The sequence below is a fragment of the Idiotropiscis lumnitzeri genome, chromosome 3, assembly GCF_059441095.1.
Source record: "Idiotropiscis lumnitzeri isolate Australia: NSW breed Sydney's pygmy pipehorse chromosome 3, RoL_Ilum_1.0, whole genome shotgun sequence".
NCBI classification, from domain to species: domain Eukaryota; kingdom Metazoa; phylum Chordata; class Actinopteri; order Syngnathiformes; family Syngnathidae; genus Idiotropiscis; species Idiotropiscis lumnitzeri.
The window spans coordinates 26853258-26871275 of record NC_142393.1 but is presented as its reverse complement, the minus strand read 5'-3'; the positions used below and the strand labels follow the sequence as shown (position 1 = coordinate 26871275).

Below are 18018 nucleotides of genomic sequence, written 5' to 3'. Positions count from 1 at the left end.
CAAATGGCAATGACAGGCTGTTAGACTTTCCTTGCGCCAATAGTGTCGCGTTACAATGGATCCTTGTGTTTATTTGTTTTGCCCCTTGCCATAAAGATGAGCTCTGTGACAAAATGTGGCCTGTGTTACCTAAAGCCAAATTATTCTAATATCTAGATTTGCTGCGTTTCAAACATTTTTAAATTACATATTTGTAAACTGACTACACGCTGCCTGATAATACAGGCACTCCCTTGTGTGTCCAAATGTGACTTGGAATGGTAAATATTCAGTCGGCTGAAGCTGCCAGACGTTCCTCCTGCTCTGACACACTTGAAATTTGTTGTTTCACGGGCCTCACTCTTCCTTCTGTTGTAGGTATCCTTGTCTACTAGGCCTGAGCTGAGCATATTGTTCTGAAAGGAAACGGATAACAAACAGGGGAAGTGAACATGGCTGGGACCTCAGGCTTCTTTTCCAACGGGCCCGTTGCGTGGATGGACAACGACGTAGAGATGAACAACCTCTACCGAGACCTGGAACTGGGCACAGTGCTGACGCTGTTTTATTCCAAAAAGTCTCAGAGGCCAGAGAGAAGAACTTTTCAGGTCAAGCTGGAGACGAGGACCATTATCTGGACCCGGGGCACAGACAAAATAGAGGGAGAGAGTGAGTACCCAGCTGTACACTTGAGTGTTGTTACCATACCAAAATTCTGACTTTGATTCTAATCCTGCAGAAAATAGCTCAATACCAATACTGAAACAATGACGATGTCTCCTTGACTCTGAAAAAAAATATTGTATATTTATTATCAATATTGAATCTTTGGGTAGAAAATGTCAATTAGTGTACCCGCCACATTCACATAAATGAGATCTGAAAGGCTCTCTTGGCAGTGGCCCGGCGCCCGTGGCGCAGCTTTGGGTGGATGGATCGATAGCTAGTGTAATGAGATTGCACTGTGTCATTACTGTGATAACAGTCATTAATATTTGTTGGAATGCAAACAGCCCTGGCTCGTTGAAATGTAGCTATGGTATGCGGAATTATAGTTTTAATCATTTGTGTTTCTTTTGGTCCTTGAAAATATTGTGAAGTTTAAATGACCACTAGCACGAAAATGTTTGGGTTCCTGCATTTATTTAAAATGCCATGTATTTGTGTGCGTGTGTGTGTGTGTGTGTGTGTGTGTGCAATTTTGAAGCAAAGTAAATAATTCTGTATGAGGTTTATTCTTTGATGCATTAATATTAAATATATAGTAAATCCCTCCCAGGTGCAGCCCTCCCTGCTGTAATTTTTCTGACAGAATTTAAAAAATAAGAAAATAATGATGAATTGTTCATGATGGAGGGAAAGGACATAAAAGACATGATTTTACTCCGCCACAACAGATACTGTATGTGGTGTTAATATTTGTTATAGTTGTTGTTCTTGTTGTTAAAAAAAATTCCCATAATTATTCTAGAGTTCTAGAGGGTCTTTTTCTTGAATTGCGTTCAGTGTCTGATGGTCTATCTCTCTCTACTGTCTAATCTATAGGATCAAACAGATAAACTCAGCTGCTTGACACCAGTCACAAATGAGCCAAATCACAGTTCTTTATTCACAAAAAGAAAACAATGCCAAATTAAGACTAATGTTCTACTGTATATATCCAAGTTATTGTTGTCATTATTATTATTATTATGAAGCCAGCTGGGATTTGGACAAAAACAGAAGGGGCTAACATGATCAAAATACAACCAGTCAATCATCTATAGAAATATTACATAACATTGTAGAACCATTTGCTATTTCCAGTTATATTCACAATGATCAAACTGCCAACGTATACATTAAGCTTGCTGGTTGAATTTGATAGCATTTGGATTTGTGTATGAGTGGGTGTGTGCGTGCTTACTTTTGTTGTCTGCTTGTTCAAGTAGATGGATGGTTCCTGACATATGTAGGCATTGTATTGATAGAACCCTCCACTTTTTTCAATAATTTCAGTTGAAGTAGATTCAGTCTTTACTACAGTTCAGTACCAGGTTTAGTTGCAAGTCTACTTCTGGCAAAGCAGGATGCCTTGTGCACAGCTGCACTCTGCTCCGGATGCAACACACTCACAGCCGCAAAAAGTGAAAAATAAATTAGTAAGAAATAAAAACGTAACTTAAGGGAAAACATGTATTCGGGATAAAAAAAAACAAAAACAACTAACTGTTTTCCATTACTATTGCGGGGAAAAACTTTTAAGTAAATACTTAGCTAATTTCAGTTACAAATTGCCCACAGCTTTGCTATTTAAACGCCATTTCACCAATGTAAATTTGTCCCTGTGAATTAAAAATATACAAATAAATGTATTTTTGCGGTTAACGTCATGTCTCAGTGACAGAGCGTGTGTGTTTGCGCGTGTGTGCTTGTATGAGACTGCAAACCTCTCTCCTCTACCTTTTACAAATTTACAGCCTGGTCATGTAGAAAGGTTTGAAAAACTTACCTACTACTAATGCTTGTGTGACAATTAGATGTACATCACAATTATTGATTTTTCTGTGATTTATTATTGATCCAATATCACGGTTATTGCCATGGGCCTCAAACATTACATTTTTTTCTTGTATACAATTTTAAAACAATTCTTAACAATATTAACATTACTTAAGTTGAATCATGTACTTCCATCAATGCTGTCAGATGAAAGTCAGTCACTCTTTCTGACATACATTTTCAGCCAAACGTGGTAAGTGGTAGTATAACATTACAACATGTTCCTGTTCAGTGCCGTCAATGGTCAAGATGATGCCAGGAAATACAGAACACATTAACAAAACACTAACAGTCACTCATTCATCACCTGCCAGAAATAGAATTGCACCATTGCAAGATCAGTCAGTTATATTAGAAGATGTGTTATAAGCTGCAGGCCTGCTATGTTTTAGCGTGTGCCTTCCTTTTAGACCTGTACTTCTTGTTTGTATTTGTTTTTCTATGGCTGCGTGGCTCCAACACTCGCTGGTTCGGATGACGTAGTGTGACTTTGCTGAATTCTTACGCCCACCGACTCACCACATCAAATTGGCTCCGCGCTGCCATTTGCTGGAGGAAAGTGGTAGCTTCACCTTTGCTTTTTGAAATATCATGATAATTGATACTGAATTTTGACATTGATTTATTGAATCTTAACATATAAAATCCAGATAGTTGAGTGAATCGTTTATTTTTATTTTTTTTAATTTATTTATTTTTTATTTTGTACACTCCTACTATACGGGGGTGGCTCACGGTTGCTGTGGCAATCTGCTGTAGGCAAAGAAAATACTCATGAAACTTTGCACACACATCAGGCCTGGCAAAAAAAAATAGTATATTGGATATTATTTTTTTTTTCCAATGGCTCCCCCGTTACAAATTTATGTCGAAGCAGACCCTGTTGTACTTTTCACCAAAATATACGAAAAGACTTAAAAAAGAGGGCTTCCAAAAAGTTTGTTGGAACCATGCCATAGGATTCTACATTAAGCCAAATTGCTGGGGTTCTGCCAAAAACCCCTGGTCAATTCAGTCAATTAAATATTTTTTTTTCAATAATGCGACCCTTAACCACACTCATTGTCCCTCGATTAATTTCTGAATGTTTTCTGTTGTTGAGCCATTGAAAGTTGTAATATCTGTGTTAACGACAAGATATCAGACATTGCTCACCGTATTGGGGAAAAAGAAACATTAACTTAAAAAATGACACACTCTTCATTTGGGCTAAGCGATATATATTTAATCATATCAAAATCGATGTGAACATTCAAGACATAAGGGCTGGGTGATATGAAAAGTATATCACAACATAATCATTTCATATTGGCAATGAGATTGACTCAGACAATGACGAGAGGGACCCTGGTGTGGTAAATACTTCAATAAACTACTCATACTGACACTTTGGTTGCTGGGTAGACTTTTAGCGGAGTGCACTGTTGATGTGATGCAACCCTAATCCGAAGTCACAAACTGACTCAAAAAGAGCAGGGGACACTTATTTAACAGTAGTACTACCACAGTTCTAAAACTACTAACCACATCTGGCAGTGACATCATCACCTAAAATGATACTACTTGCTGTTTGAGTTGGTAGTACAGGTATTTTGTTCATTAAAATTGGGTTCTATATTTTAATGTAAATTATGTAATGTAGCTGCTCTGTCCACACAGTACCGCCCTTCCCGCTGTCAGGTAGACTGATGCGGGTTGAGTGGTGCAGCTTAAGACAGAGACTGCTGTCGTAAGAATGACTCATAAAATATTTTGGTTGTTAATACATTAAAATGGTAGCCTAAAAATTATGGAAAGACAAACGACTAGGAACTTTATTAATCTATGTAAAGATAATAACAACACATCAAAGTTTCGGAACTGTCAAAATGACAGCTCTGGGAGTTCTAGTATGAAAAAAATGTGTGGTGTTGACTGCTGCATTACATCAGAAGACACAAGAAAATGCTGAGAAAACAGACTTTGGTGCTATCTGTAACAAATGTTAACAACCCACTGTCGTCTCTGCTGCTCATCAAAGTGCAATTATACCATGGAGAACCTGTATATCCGGGCAGGCCCACGGCAGTGATACAAAACAATACAATACAACTTTATTTAGCGCGATGTATTGTCCTCTGTCCTCTTCTTCAATGTCATGATGAATACACGCAACCACACTAAACAATGAGGATAAAATTTCCATTCTATGAAGTAAAACCAACGGCACCCAGCATTACTGGAAAGGGTGATGCCTAATGAAATTTTGTTGGAAATAAGTCACACCGTGTATGGTCCATTCACAAAAAAATAGTATTCAAGATTACATTGCTTCTTTTATCACTGTAATGACAGTTTTATGAACCCATAGTTTTCTCCTTAGCATGACAATTCGGGTGTAATTATGCACATTTCACATACAAAATTGTGTCACAAGTGTAACAATGTGTTCAATGTTTCTAAACTTTTTCAATGGAACCCTCAGATAATGAGTGTGTTGAGGTCACGTTAGATGACAGCATTAAGATCTCTACCTGTCAGGACATCATTACCTTGAGCACCAAAGCACAGTGGCTCCTGCCAAAACAGTATTCTTTGATTGTAGCAGTTGGGCACATGACTGGCCCTGCACAATTCAAAGGACTCCTGCATGGTCTTAGCCACTGGTCATCCAATTTTCAAGCCCTTTGAGCATGACATAGCTGTTGCCCAGCCTCGGGCTGTACCTGACCAAGCTCCATGGGTGCAGGTCTGACCAGGTGACCAGGCACTTGCCATTGAGCTCCTCCTTCAGGCCTGTCCCTAGAGGGCCCTGGTGACCCACATCCGGGCAAGGGGAAAGTGAGCCAAATGTCTTTACTTATCATAAGTGGTTTCTTAGCTATCCTTAGTCTGGTCCTTCACTTGAGACCTGTTTTCCATGGGTGACCCTGCCACGGCTATAAAGCCCCAACCAACTTAATCTCCCAAAATCATTTGGCTAAATAAACCTCTCCACCACGATAAGGTGATGGCTCAGGGAGGGAATTTGAACTCGTGTGCATGACAAGCGTAACTTTGATTAGTGGATGTGACTATTTCAAAAATGTAAATGTCGAGAGAATCATCTGCTGAACTCTTTGTTTCCAGTTTGACCTGCTTTGTATTTACTTGCTGTATAGAGTCACAATTTTCCCTTGAGTACGTCACATTTGATGTCATTTCAGATATGCTCTTGTTTTGGAAACATTTCAACCAAGTGGAGGGACGTGAAGCACGGGGCGAATAATTCAGTATCTATTTACATGACTGGTGTATGGAAACGTCTTTGTTTCCAGTATGTTTTGACTGAAGGAAATGCTTTCAGACGGTATATTTTTTCTTATCAGCTTTCCTAAAGCAGCAGGTTGGAGCAGATAAGGTGCAAGTTCACACTGAAACAATCACTGTTTCTTTCATAGTTGTTGAGGTATGAATTTTATGTTGTCTTTCACTGATGCCTTTTTGTTATGCACATGATTTGTATTTCAGCTGTATTGCAGAACTTTGATTAAAACCCAATTTACGTCAACTGCCTGAATAATCCCTGCGGCATCTTCATCCGAGAAACCCAGAATTTCTCAGAATTGTTTTTCTCCCCTAATTAATAATAATGTTATACTGATTATACTTTGTTTAAAGAATTGTGAGTTTTTGAACATACGGTACGAACGATGCACCGATAACACTTACGTTCAGACCAAGTACAAGTGCTTACTTGTTGATATCAAGTACCTATAAATACTGGTAAACATATTTGACTTTACTTGGAAACTAATGCATTTTTTAAATGTAGACGAGACTGAAATCATATGAATATATTTCATATATCATATCTATTTCATATATCTAATCAGATGAATATATATATATATATATATATATATATATATATATATATATATATATTAATAAAATGTTGTTCAGAAACGCACGCAAACCATTTCCAACACCCCTTAAGTATCTCTCAAATATTTTTTAGAGTAACAACTTGTCATTACTAACATTTTAAACATTTGATCACATAGTTTCCTAACACTTCCTAAATGTTTTAATTACACTGTGACAAAAGATATTTCATTTTTAAAATAAAACTGCTTGCGGGACAACTAAAAGTAATACTTTATCACACAATTGCATACTTCTGCTGCAGTATATGGGTTGTTGTTGTGGCAAGCTGTCCAAAAAGCACAGACTTGATAGAGCTCTGCTCAGTGCTCTTCAATTGCACAATGTTCAGTGTTCTCATCCTTGTTTACCTAATCCACACAGCTGGCATAACTGCTATTCCACCTTGTTGTGAATATGTCAGGTTGGCAGAGTGGTATCGGTGCCATAGTGTCAAAGCTTTTTGTTTTATTTATTTTTTAATTAATTAATTTGTTTAAAGTGTGAATACGAGATGTGCAGTAGGCATTCCTAGAACATACTGTGCTTAGAAGTTAATTTAAAATTAAAAACTGTGCTCTCACTTTGATTGTTTTTTTTCCAGATACGTTCAGAATACACCAAACCAAACTGTCTACATATGGTGGAATGTGGATCTGTGCCGTATGCAATCAAAAATAAGAGGCCGTATGCGACTCACAAATATTTGCAACCTGAGCCCACAAAATATTGACATTTAATCATGTTTAACTAAAAACTACAACAGACCTTAATGATCACAAGTAGTATGGAGAATGGATGATAGTAAATAAATGTACATGTACATTTTGTTTGTGGACATAAGAAGTGATTGTGGGAGGCAGGATGGAGAGCTGAAGGAAGCGTGGGAGTGTGCTGCAGGGTACATCCTCTCATCTCCTTTAATGAGGTTATACCTCTGGCTACCTTCTTATTTCCGGCATCTGTTCAAATAAGCCCCATAAAGTTTGACACAAAGGACCGAAACAAGTCAACCTGTCCTGGATTTTGGGCAAGTCTGTCGGCACATATGGTGAACTCAGCTTGGGGCGATCAATGGGGGAGTGATGAATGAGCTGTTACTTTCTTATCATGGCAGATTAATGTTCATGACAATTGATTGTCATGTCAATGGATGAACGAAGTTTTTTTTTTTTAGTTTTTAAGATTGAACAGCGCAACACAAGTAACGGCTCTTTACCATTTACCGCATTTTGACTTGGTGAATTTCAGTGTGAGAAGACCTTTTTTTTTCTCAGAGAAGAGCATGTACACCTTAACATAACCAGATGTGGTGTGTAGGCGACAAAAGCACAGGAAGTGTGGTGCAGGAGCAGGAAGAGTGGCGGGAGCTGAAAAAAAAAACAACTTGTGCGTCTGTGTGTTTGCACGAGAGTCCCCTCATTTTCAAGGTCTTTGAGACTCCTCAGCCCACACGTAAACGTTGTGTGCACTCATTAACAAGGGGCACGTTCCAAAAATCAGCCATATGTGCCTTTGATCGCTAAAGCGCAGTGAATATAAAAGCTTGAACATATTTGATCTTGGTAAGCCGCCAGCATCTTAGGACGTTACACATCCCCTTTTTTGTTGCAACACCAGGCTCATTTAGATTTTCCGATGCTAGAACTGAAATAAAAATGTCAATTATCAATTTCTTCAGTGGCACAAGTGCATGTTGCCAAGTCTGTCTGTCATTCACAAACCCCTCCGAGCACTTAAATCTGGTTTACAATTAGTAATAGCAAAAAAAAAAAAAAAAGCAAAAAAATAACTTTTGCCTGGTTGTGAATGGTACAACAGCCCACCTGATGCCAATGCAGCATTCGGATTGTTTTTGTTTTTGGAGATTTCATTTATTTGTTTTGCTTTTGAGTGTTTCACGTCACAGTGTATGCTAATATTATATTTTTGTTGTTGTGAAACCTGCAACGGTTGACGCACATCTTTCATCACACTCTTTTCTTTCATTTGCCATTTTAATTGTGCTTTTTCCTTAAATATTTTTTATCTATGGTCTACAGTTAATTTGCATGTTTTATGGAGTTTAAAAAAAAGCAAACAATCATCTGTGTTCGGGTAGCCATATTGAATCTTCTCAACACTGATGTCGCATCATGTCATATGTGTGCCGTATCTCCAGTTGACATCAGAGAAATCAAAGAGATCCGACCCGGGCAGAAGTCCCGGGACTTTGAGCGCTATATGGAGGATTCTGCAGCCAGGCTGGATCAAGCTCACTGCTTTGTCATTCTGTATGGGACAGAGTTTCGCCTTAAATCACTCAGCCTAGCAGGTATGCTTTTGAAGATGTTTGACTGGAAAAATATTAAAACTTAGTCAATGTGTATGGTATCTTGTCAGTGTGTCTTATTACAAAAATGTTTTTATTACTCATCAACATACCAGCAACGTCGGATGAGGAGATGACCATTTGGATGAAGGGGTTGAACTGGCTTGTGGCTGACACACTTAAGTCCCCAACACCACTTCAAATAGAGAGGTAAAGGGAGTACAAGGCAGACATATAGCATGTCTTGGAATTTGCTGTCATGTTTTTAATGCATCTCATCCGTCATTGTTTCGATTTAGGTGGTTACGTAAACAGTTCTATGCAGTTGACCGCAACAGAGAAGATAGGTAAGTTTTAATCAAGTTTCAGTCTCATCAAATTATTTCAGTCAACCACCTGCATATTCACACCTGTGGGGGGGCGGGGGGAGAAGAATTTTTGGGAAGTTGAAACACACACATTTCGTATTTCAATGGCCGTTAATCATACGCAGATTTTCACTATTCTCGTGCCGGCTTGGTCTCTCCTTCCTGCAAATAGCGGCAGTTGACTGTACTTTAGAAAAATAAATAAATAAAGATAAAGATGTCCTTTATTAGTCCCACAATGGGGAAATTTGAAGTGTTACAGCAGCAAAGATATAGATCACACAGAGTCGGCGGCGTAATGTAGCCGTTAATGTATAACATTAGCAGCAGACATTCATAAAAAGCATGCAAATATACACAGTATAAACGTATCTAATGTAAGGAAACACTCCTAATGCCTGTCCAAATAAAGGATGAAATTCATGAGGCTTGAGTATTGTGAAGTGCAGTGAACGAACTAACATCTCAGCCACACACCAGTCTGTGCAGGATTTGAAGAGATGCACAGAGATGTTTGTCTCTTGCATCTTAGATGACAGAACAAGTCCGTTTGAGGCTACAGCGGATTTTCCCTTTGCTGGCCAAAGCTTTCTGTTAATGGGACATGCATCTACGTGCATCTTCATATTTGGTTATTTATTTATTTATTTATTTTTTTAAACCAAGTGTGTGCTCTTGTCTAGGATATCCTGTAAGGATCTGAAGAACATGCTGAGCCAGGTCAACTACAGGGTGCCCAACATGAGGTTCCTCCGAGAGAAACTTCCGGTAACCTTCCACTACTTAAGTCTGGCTTGCACTTTTGAAGTCTTCCCTAGTTCCTTTAGTATTTTACGTGACACTTGAGATAAAGGATGACAACTCTTTTCGTCTTTCTTCCCCCTAGGACTCTGAGTGGCGAAATGGAGAAGTGTCCTTTAGCCAGTTTTCACAACTTTATCGCAACCTCATGTTTGACGCGCAGATGAACGTAAGTACTTATAATGCATCTTGTAATGTTCCCAGTCCACTGTTCACAGACAGGTCTGAGTTTGTGCATCCCCTCGACAATCCACCCCCACAGCCCGATGCCATTTCCCAGGCATGCTTCCTCCCCCATCTGTCTGTTCTCAAATGGCACCAAGATCAATACAATCCAGTTCAAAACTCCCAAGCCCTTCTGGCGAAGGCCATTAGGACACACATAAACACACTCATACAGATGAAGAGGAGGCTGGCTGGGGTATATTTAAAATAAATGGATTACGTCATTGCCTGTCATGACCAACCACTCTCACACAACACCAGTTTGTGCCCATCCTCAGGCCTGAAATTATGTGACATTGTTCTTTCTTTCCTCTTTGTTTCAGCTTGAGTTCCCATTTTTGCAGAGGTAGGCCAAAACTAAAGAATTAAGCCAGTGTTCAGCAACATCTCTATATGTTGCTTACAGAGGCATTACTCTGTCTTGCAGGTTCATTGACAGACCAGAACAGAGGATCTCCCTTGAGGACTTTAAGAGCTTCCTTCTCGATTCTCAAATGGTAGTAATCTCTCTGATTTATTACAGATAGGCTTCCCCTCATGCTTGAATATCTTTATGTTTTTTACACTTCATTTAAATGCAGGATATGTGGGCCACAGATGGCAGCAAGGTTCAGGAATTTATGTTCGGCTACCTGAAAGACCCTCTTAGAGAAGTGGAACAGCCTTATTTCCTCCAAGATGAGGTAAACATGCTTGTACATGTTTTATTTGATGGTATTATTATTGTAGGGGCTTTTTGCTAGCTGTTGATAAAGTGTAAAATAGTTGTCATATTAGTTTGTATAGTGTTCCACTCACCCAACTCCTCCAAACTCCCGTACTGTTTATTTAGGTAGGTGGTGCACAGGAATTGACACAAGAAAGCTTGATGTTGGCCTTAAACACCTCCCACACAATTAGAAAAGGTTGGCTGTGGTGTCGTTTGAGTAGTATGCAGAAAGTGACGGATGCTCTCTGTGGTTAGCATAAAGCGGTGATTGACTAAACGCAGCAGGGAACAGAGAGAGCACTTATGCAAACCAGCCTGCCTGTAGGAGTTGGTACCTGTCTCTTTGCACGAGGTCATATTATGCCACATAAAAGGTCTTCATGCTGGGAAACATACACTAAAACATGTTGCTACATTTCCGTGAATCCTAAAACCTAAAACTTTAAGTTGCTTGATAATGGAAAAATTTCGCCGTCTTAGACCCATGGATATCCTACAGCATACCAGTGGCGTCGGGTGAAATCCTCGTACCTCCAAAACAATTACTTTTCAGGACATCCCAAAAACATCATATTTGTTCTACCATTAACCAAGCAATTTTCAACTCTTTATATGGTATTCAATTTGAAAACACCCACACGAGGACTGACCAGTAGTTTAGATTTGTGAAAAAATAGGAACATTTACCAAATTGTGACATGGGCAGTTCAGGTCAGACGCCAGCAAAATATCACACAAGACAGAGGTTTGTTAATTTGTACCTCAGTTTTATGTAATTCTACTCACATATCTACGGAAAAGTAGTTACGTGTAGGGGAGTTTTATTGAGTCTACTTTTTTTTTTTTTTCCTCATACTCACTGAGTTAAAATATTGTTCATGTTGCTTTGGTCTCGCCTGTCTAGTTCCTGACGTACTTATTCTCCAAAGAGAACACCATCTGGGATTCCTCCTTGGACCAAGTTTGTCCAGAAAATATGAACAACCCTTTGTCCCATTACTGGATCTCCTCTTCACACAACACGTGAGCTTGTGTCTGTCTACACTCACTGTTGTGTTTTGGGAACACTTGAGTTGGCGTCCTGGTGTGAAACTTCCATGCTTTTAAACTGACGTCACCAATCAGACACAAGTGGATCATTCAACAACCAAATTGCAGAATGAGAGGCCTATATTTTTTCCAGCTAAAAATCATGTTTTCTTTCAATTGAAAACTGTGAAACGTTGTTCCAATGTGAATCTAACCAGCATGTGTGTGCAATACCGGTGTGATTAGAGTGTGGATGCCTCAGAGTGAAAGAGGTGTACATGCTTTGACTCATCACATGCTTATTTTTAGGTACCTGACAGGTGACCAGTTTTCCAGCGAGTCGTCTCTGGAGGCGTATGCTCGCTGTCTAAGGATGGGTTGCCGCTGTATTGAATGTGAGTAAACACTGTCCGCTCAGTTTACATGCTCATGTAGCTGCCACCCCCCACAACACACACACGCAAACGCACACACAGTTTCATAACTACTGTACAATATCACATACATAAACTGGTCAAGCTGGTTCCTTTGAATTGTGTAAACGTTTGTTTGTTTCATAAATTAAACACATCGCGCAATGACTTTCAATAGCAAGTTGAGGTTTAAGTTGAATCTGCAACTCTGTAATATTGTTTCTCATTCCTTTTTACTTTATTTTGCAGTGTAATAGAAGCTGAATATGTTTTGTGTTTGCAGTGGACTGTTGGGATGGTCCAGATGGAATGCCAGTCATCTACCACGGGCACACCCTCACAACAAAGATTAAGTTCTGTGACGTGTTGACCACCATCAAAGAACACGCGTTTGTTACGTCAGAGTGAGTTCCCAGTCACTCTCTGCCTTTCTTTAGTGTCTTGTTCTAGGCATCTCTAGTGATCTATGATGAAAATAAATAGGTTGCACGCATAAATTGTAGAGAAACAATGTAACCTGAGGAAATTGTACTGTGTGAGAAAATAAGATAAGAAATGGCACCTCAGTGCAGTGAAAAGGGAAGTTGCAACTTTTAGTCCGATCTCTCCCACAGCTTTCCCATAATCCTGTCCATTGAGGACCACTGCAGTATTGTCCAGCAGAGGAACATGGCCACTTACTTTAAGAAAGTGTTCGGAGATATGTTGCTGACCAAGGCGGTGGATATCACAGCGGATGGCCTTCCCTCACCCAACCAGCTCAAGAAAAAGATCCTCATCAAGGTTGGGCTTCCTATTTCATTTTTAAATCAACATTGTTCACTGAGCTCCCGCGAACACGTTTGGCCTCATAATGTGCACTAAATTGATTCCGGCCTCTGCTGTATTTCCCTTTCGTACTCGGCACGTGATCAAGTTTTCACTTTAGAAAATTGCATCTTTTGTCACATTGTGATAATGTTGCAAATGCAATTAATTGTTCATCTTTCATCTCACTGCTCTCCTTTTCCATTTGGCAGCATAAGAAGCTTGCTGAGGGCAGCGCCTATGAGGAGGTGTCCACCTCTACTCCCTACTCTGAGAATGACATCAGCAATTCCATCAAAAATGGAATCCTATATTTGGAGGACCCGATAAATCATGTAACTATCTTGGGAACAGTATGAAAAGTAACATGTTTTTTCTGTGACACATTTTTCACTGTTTGTGTATTTATAGTATTGTGTAACTATATCCTGCATTGAACAAAAAATCTTTGAACTGCTTGGTTAGACGGTGGTCACATTTCTGTGCAACACATGGATGTTCTAAATAATTAATGTAGCTCACACATTGCCTCCTCATTTCCCGTCCCTCTCGCTGCAGGAGTGGTATCCGCATTTCTTTGTCCTGACCAGCAGTAAAATCTACTACTCAGAAGAGACCTCAAGTAATCAGGGTAACGATGAGGAGGAGGAGCACAGAGAGGTTAGTAGGTCTCACTTTAGGCAAATACAGACATGGACCACATCTTTCTACACTTAAAATGTGTGTCATCGAGTACTTTCTATTGGTGGTGGTTTTGATCTGTTTTTTTCTGTTGCTCCCGCTAATCGACAGATTTCCAATGGTATGGATCAGCATGTTACAGAAAAGTGGTTTCATGGAAAGTTGGGCGCAGGGCGGGACGGGCGACAAATAGCTGAGCGGCTGCTGTCGGAGTACTGCCTAGAGACTGGAGCGCCTGATGGCTCCTTCCTGGTTCGAGAGAGTGAGACCTTTGTCGGAGATTACACACTGTCTTTCTGGTATGTTACACATGGGGAATTTTATGTAGTTTCTGAAAACCGTCATAATAAATTCCAACCACAGTGTATTATACACATATTAATCTACAGTAAATGACCAAATGATTTCGGTTATTTTGGATATATTTTGAGTTAACTGAATGTTTTATATTTGATTTTTACATGCAATATTGGTTTTTAACTTGTATTTGGGACATTAAATGCGGACTGCGGCGACACACTGATTCATTATAGTGAATGTGCATTTCATGAGCTTTTAGTGTTGTCGTGTTCAGAGCATTGACTTTGTCGGTCATTGCATTGACTTTGAATAAGTGGAGTCACAAAAGAGGTAATCAATGAAAGTCATGAGCTGAATGTATACGCTCAGAGGCTTCCAGGACAGGACAATATTGAACAAAAATTTTTTGAAGGTCGGGTGTACAAGCTCTCCATACACCCTGGAAAATGGTGACCCAAAAACACATGTAAAGTTAAACTTAATACATACTGTGACTCTCTTGATAATCACTGCCTGCCATATTAGTTAGGTATTTCTTTAACAGAGTGAAGAAAATATATTTCAATAAATTAACACTGAGCGAAAACAATACATACTGATCTTCATCAATCCCATCTCTTTTCCAGGCGATCGGGACGAGTGCAGCACTGTCGCATTCACTCCCGTCAGGAGGCCGGAAGCCCAAAATTCTACCTGACTGACAACCTGGTGTTTGACACTCTCTTTGCCCTCATCAACCACTACCAGCAGGTGGCTTTACGCTGCAATGAATTTGAGATGAAGCTGACTGAGCCTGTGCCGCAGACCAATGCCCATGAGAGCAAAGAGTGAGACTCACTCACATATTCAGAATGACATTTTCTTTTTTTGGAGGGTTGCACAGCTTTTAAATCCTTACTCACTGAACAGGTTAATATTGAACACAATGTATTATGAGCAGGAAAACAAAATGCCGCTAGGGAGTGACGGTGCAAGTGAGAACCTAAAAGCCATGCAGTAACTATACACCACCATTTTATTTGGTTGAAAATATGTATAACAAATTTACAAAATAGTTTAAAATAAATGTTTTTTTATTCACAATAAATAGCCAAAGAGCTTAATGCGCAGGTATGGCTGTCATGTGATATGCGAAGAGGACTAAGTAGTTAGCTGACTGTCGGAATTGCAAAACAGAATGCAGGAACTATTACACAGGCTTCTATATAGTATTGAAATGCATCGTGAATGAGGGCTTTAGGTGATATTAGTCGATATTCAGACACAGCCTCTGGCAGAGTGTCACTATGAACTGGTAAGTCAACTGTTATGTCTGCTGCTTTTGGTGTGCATTGTTCGCTTGCACCTACCTAAAGGAAGGAGAGGAAAAAAGTGGTTTCTGGGGTGGGGCGAGTCCAGGAGAATTTAACTGCACTAATCATAGTTCATGCAGTGTGCAAGTCCTCGAGAGTGCGTAGGCGTTACCTATGGTCATCAGGGTACAATTTGATTTAATGCATTATAGTGCTCGGAAGATGAGAAAATCAATAAATGTTCTAACCCAGTCTTTTTTTTTTTTTTTTTGCTGGGGATTGTTTGTTCCAGGTGGTACCATGCTAACCTATCTCGGAGTCTTGCTGAGAACATGCTGATGAGAGTTCCTAGAGACGGTGCTTTCCTTGTCAGGAAGAGGGCTGAATCCAACTCATTTGCCATTTCCTTCAGGCAAGTAGATGTGACTTAATAAGCACATTTTAAGAGATTGTAACGCTAGGGTAGGTGTCTAATCGTGTGGCAGTTAGTCATTTATTCTATGCTTTTCGTTTCCATGCAGGGCCGAGGGCAAGATTAAGCACTGTCGTGTACAGCAGGAGGGTCAGACTGTGGTGCTGGGCACTTCGGAGTTTGACAGCCTTGTAGATCTCATCAGCTACTATGAGAAGCACCCTCTGTATCGCAAAATGAAACTGAGATATCCCATCAATGAAGATACACTGGAAAAGATCGGCACTGCTGTGAGTCCCACATTGGACTGACTGGAAAATAATCATTAGAAATTGTTTTGATTTTTATGTGGCTCTGTAATATCGAATGCATCAATGCTTAAGAGACATTCTCGTCTGACAGGAGCCCGACTACGGGTCACTCTATGAAGGCCGAAATCCTGGCTTTTATGTAGAAGCCAATCAAATGCCTACCTTCAAGGTGAGTATCCGCTGTTGGGACTTGCATTTGGAGTGCTTCTGACATTGACTATCTGTAACTTTTTGTCTGCCTTTTGCAGTGCACAGTAAGAGCCATGTATGAGTACAAAGCCCAAAGGGATGATGAGCTCTCCTTCACTAAAAACGCCACCATTTCCAATGTGGACAAACAGGAAGGCGGATGGTGAGTTTGGAATACCTTGTGGAAGGAGCTCTCATGCTTTTAAACAAAGTTGGGTGGGGTTTAATGGGTAACCTCTGGGATTGGCTACATTATTTTAAGTCAGTGTGCAGTTGATTATAAAATTACATTTCTGCCAGGTGGAAAGGGGACTGTGGAGGGAAGAAGCAGCTGTGGTTTCCTGCAAACTATGTCGAGGAGATCAGTCCGTCAGCCGCAGAGCCGGACAGAAGTGTGAGGATTAAATCCATGTAGCGCCCTGTGTATGCTCAGCTTCACCCGATTCACCTATGCTCCTCTTCCATGTCCAGCAGGAGATGACAGAAAACAGCCCACTGGGAGATCTGCTGAGAGGAAGTGTGGATGTCTCCTCCTGTCAGATTGGTGAGCTGCACCCCCCACCATCCCCACTCCACTTCCTGTCCAGCTCTGTGTTGCTGCAGTAATGGCAGTCATTGTGCCAGAGGGCAGCCTTCTTCCATGATTACAATCTACATTTCCAACTAGTTGTGCTGCTTTTGATTTGTTATAGCTCTAGTAATACAAAAGGGCATTTTTTTTCTTTTATTACAATTCTTTTGTTTCTTTCTTATCTGCAATCTAGGCCCTGCGGCTCAGCAAGCCACACCCATTTACATTGCTATAGTCTTCGCTCACAGCTTTAGCTGGGGTTTTGTCTCCCTCTAGCGGCAGTGTTAAGTTTGACATGTCATGCATTTCCTGACGCATTTGGTATTCAATTAAAATCTGGGATCCAAGCAATAACTAATTTTTACAACAGGTCATTTGAATTGAAATGGAAATGTAGCTTTTTAAAAATGAAATATTGTGAGTTTGAAAAGGACATGTAAATGGTTGACATGTTTGATGCAGAAATGTAAAAAGGCTGCCACAAGTTCGGCTTTAGTCGCTGGTGCTTCTACTCAAGCTACAGGAAAATGAGTTTGTTGAACCTACCTGTTGAGTAGAAACACCTGTGGCTAAAGCTAATCTATAGCAGGATTTTTACTTTCTGGTTCTGGATATTTGCAAGATTACTGTGCTTGGTCTTTCGGGATTTTATATTTTACCTACACTAAATGTTGCTGAATTTTTATAAATTCTTTTTGGACATTTCAGTTATCAAAATACGTGTATGTACTAGGGGTGGGAATCTTTGGGTACCTGATTATTCAATTTGATTCAGAGGCCCACGATTTGATTCCAATTCCAATGCATCTCTATATTATGTTACATTTTGCAGTCCATGTCAAACACTGGAACACCCACTGGTCCAATTACAGAATTCAAGATGATGGATGACAAGACTATACTATTTTTTCTGTTTTACTTATACATCTATTTCCGAAACAGTTGTGCGGCCCGATGGAAAAGGAAGCAGGCCACATGTTTTCTCCCTTGTGCCAACCACGGCCATGCGAACAGGACCGGTGCTGGAAGTTGCTGCCAGCAGTCAGGACGAATTAAAGGAATGGGTTGTCAAGATCCGTGAGGTGGCGATGACCTCAGAGGCCAAGGTGTGTGTCAGACACCCTAACTTTGATGAGCTGCTCTTTTTGCACTGTGCCATTGTGACCAGATATTTTGTCTGTTCTGTGGTTTCAA

General features: G+C 40.0%; 1 protein-coding gene across 2 annotated transcripts in view; it reads left to right on the top strand.

The window, feature by feature from the left end:
• The window catches only part of plcg1 (phospholipase C, gamma 1), a 32025-nt gene that overhangs the window by 850 nt on the left and 13157 nt on the right, over window positions 1-18018 (top strand). Inside the window, exons 2-25 of one of the 2 annotated variants that reach the window (XM_088289301.1) lie at window positions 358-648; window positions 8567-8719; window positions 8833-8926; window positions 9016-9063; window positions 9768-9852; window positions 9971-10054; window positions 10434-10456; window positions 10538-10607; window positions 10692-10793; window positions 11724-11842; window positions 12158-12243; window positions 12545-12665; window positions 12876-13044; window positions 13281-13403; window positions 13627-13728; window positions 13861-14048; window positions 14676-14876; window positions 15634-15753; window positions 15863-16043; window positions 16156-16233; window positions 16313-16416; window positions 16554-16647; window positions 16728-16797; window positions 17767-17930. In XM_088289301.1, coding sequence (XP_088145427.1) covers window positions 432-648; window positions 8567-8719; window positions 8833-8926; window positions 9016-9063; window positions 9768-9852; window positions 9971-10054; window positions 10434-10456; window positions 10538-10607; window positions 10692-10793; window positions 11724-11842; window positions 12158-12243; window positions 12545-12665; window positions 12876-13044; window positions 13281-13403; window positions 13627-13728; window positions 13861-14048; window positions 14676-14876; window positions 15634-15753; window positions 15863-16043; window positions 16156-16233; window positions 16313-16416; window positions 16554-16647; window positions 16728-16797; window positions 17767-17930 — 2796 coding nt within the window. In that variant the 5' untranslated portion in view covers window positions 358-431. Of the gene's footprint in view, window positions 1-357; window positions 649-8566; window positions 8720-8832; window positions 8927-9015; window positions 9064-9767; window positions 9853-9970; window positions 10055-10433; window positions 10457-10537; window positions 10608-10691; window positions 10794-11723; window positions 11843-12157; window positions 12244-12544; window positions 12666-12875; window positions 13045-13280; window positions 13404-13626; window positions 13729-13860; window positions 14049-14675; window positions 14877-15633; window positions 15754-15862; window positions 16044-16155; window positions 16234-16312; window positions 16417-16553; window positions 16648-16724; window positions 16798-17766; window positions 17931-18018 lie in introns of both variants that reach the window. The other variant, XM_088289300.1, reaches the window with a different exon arrangement.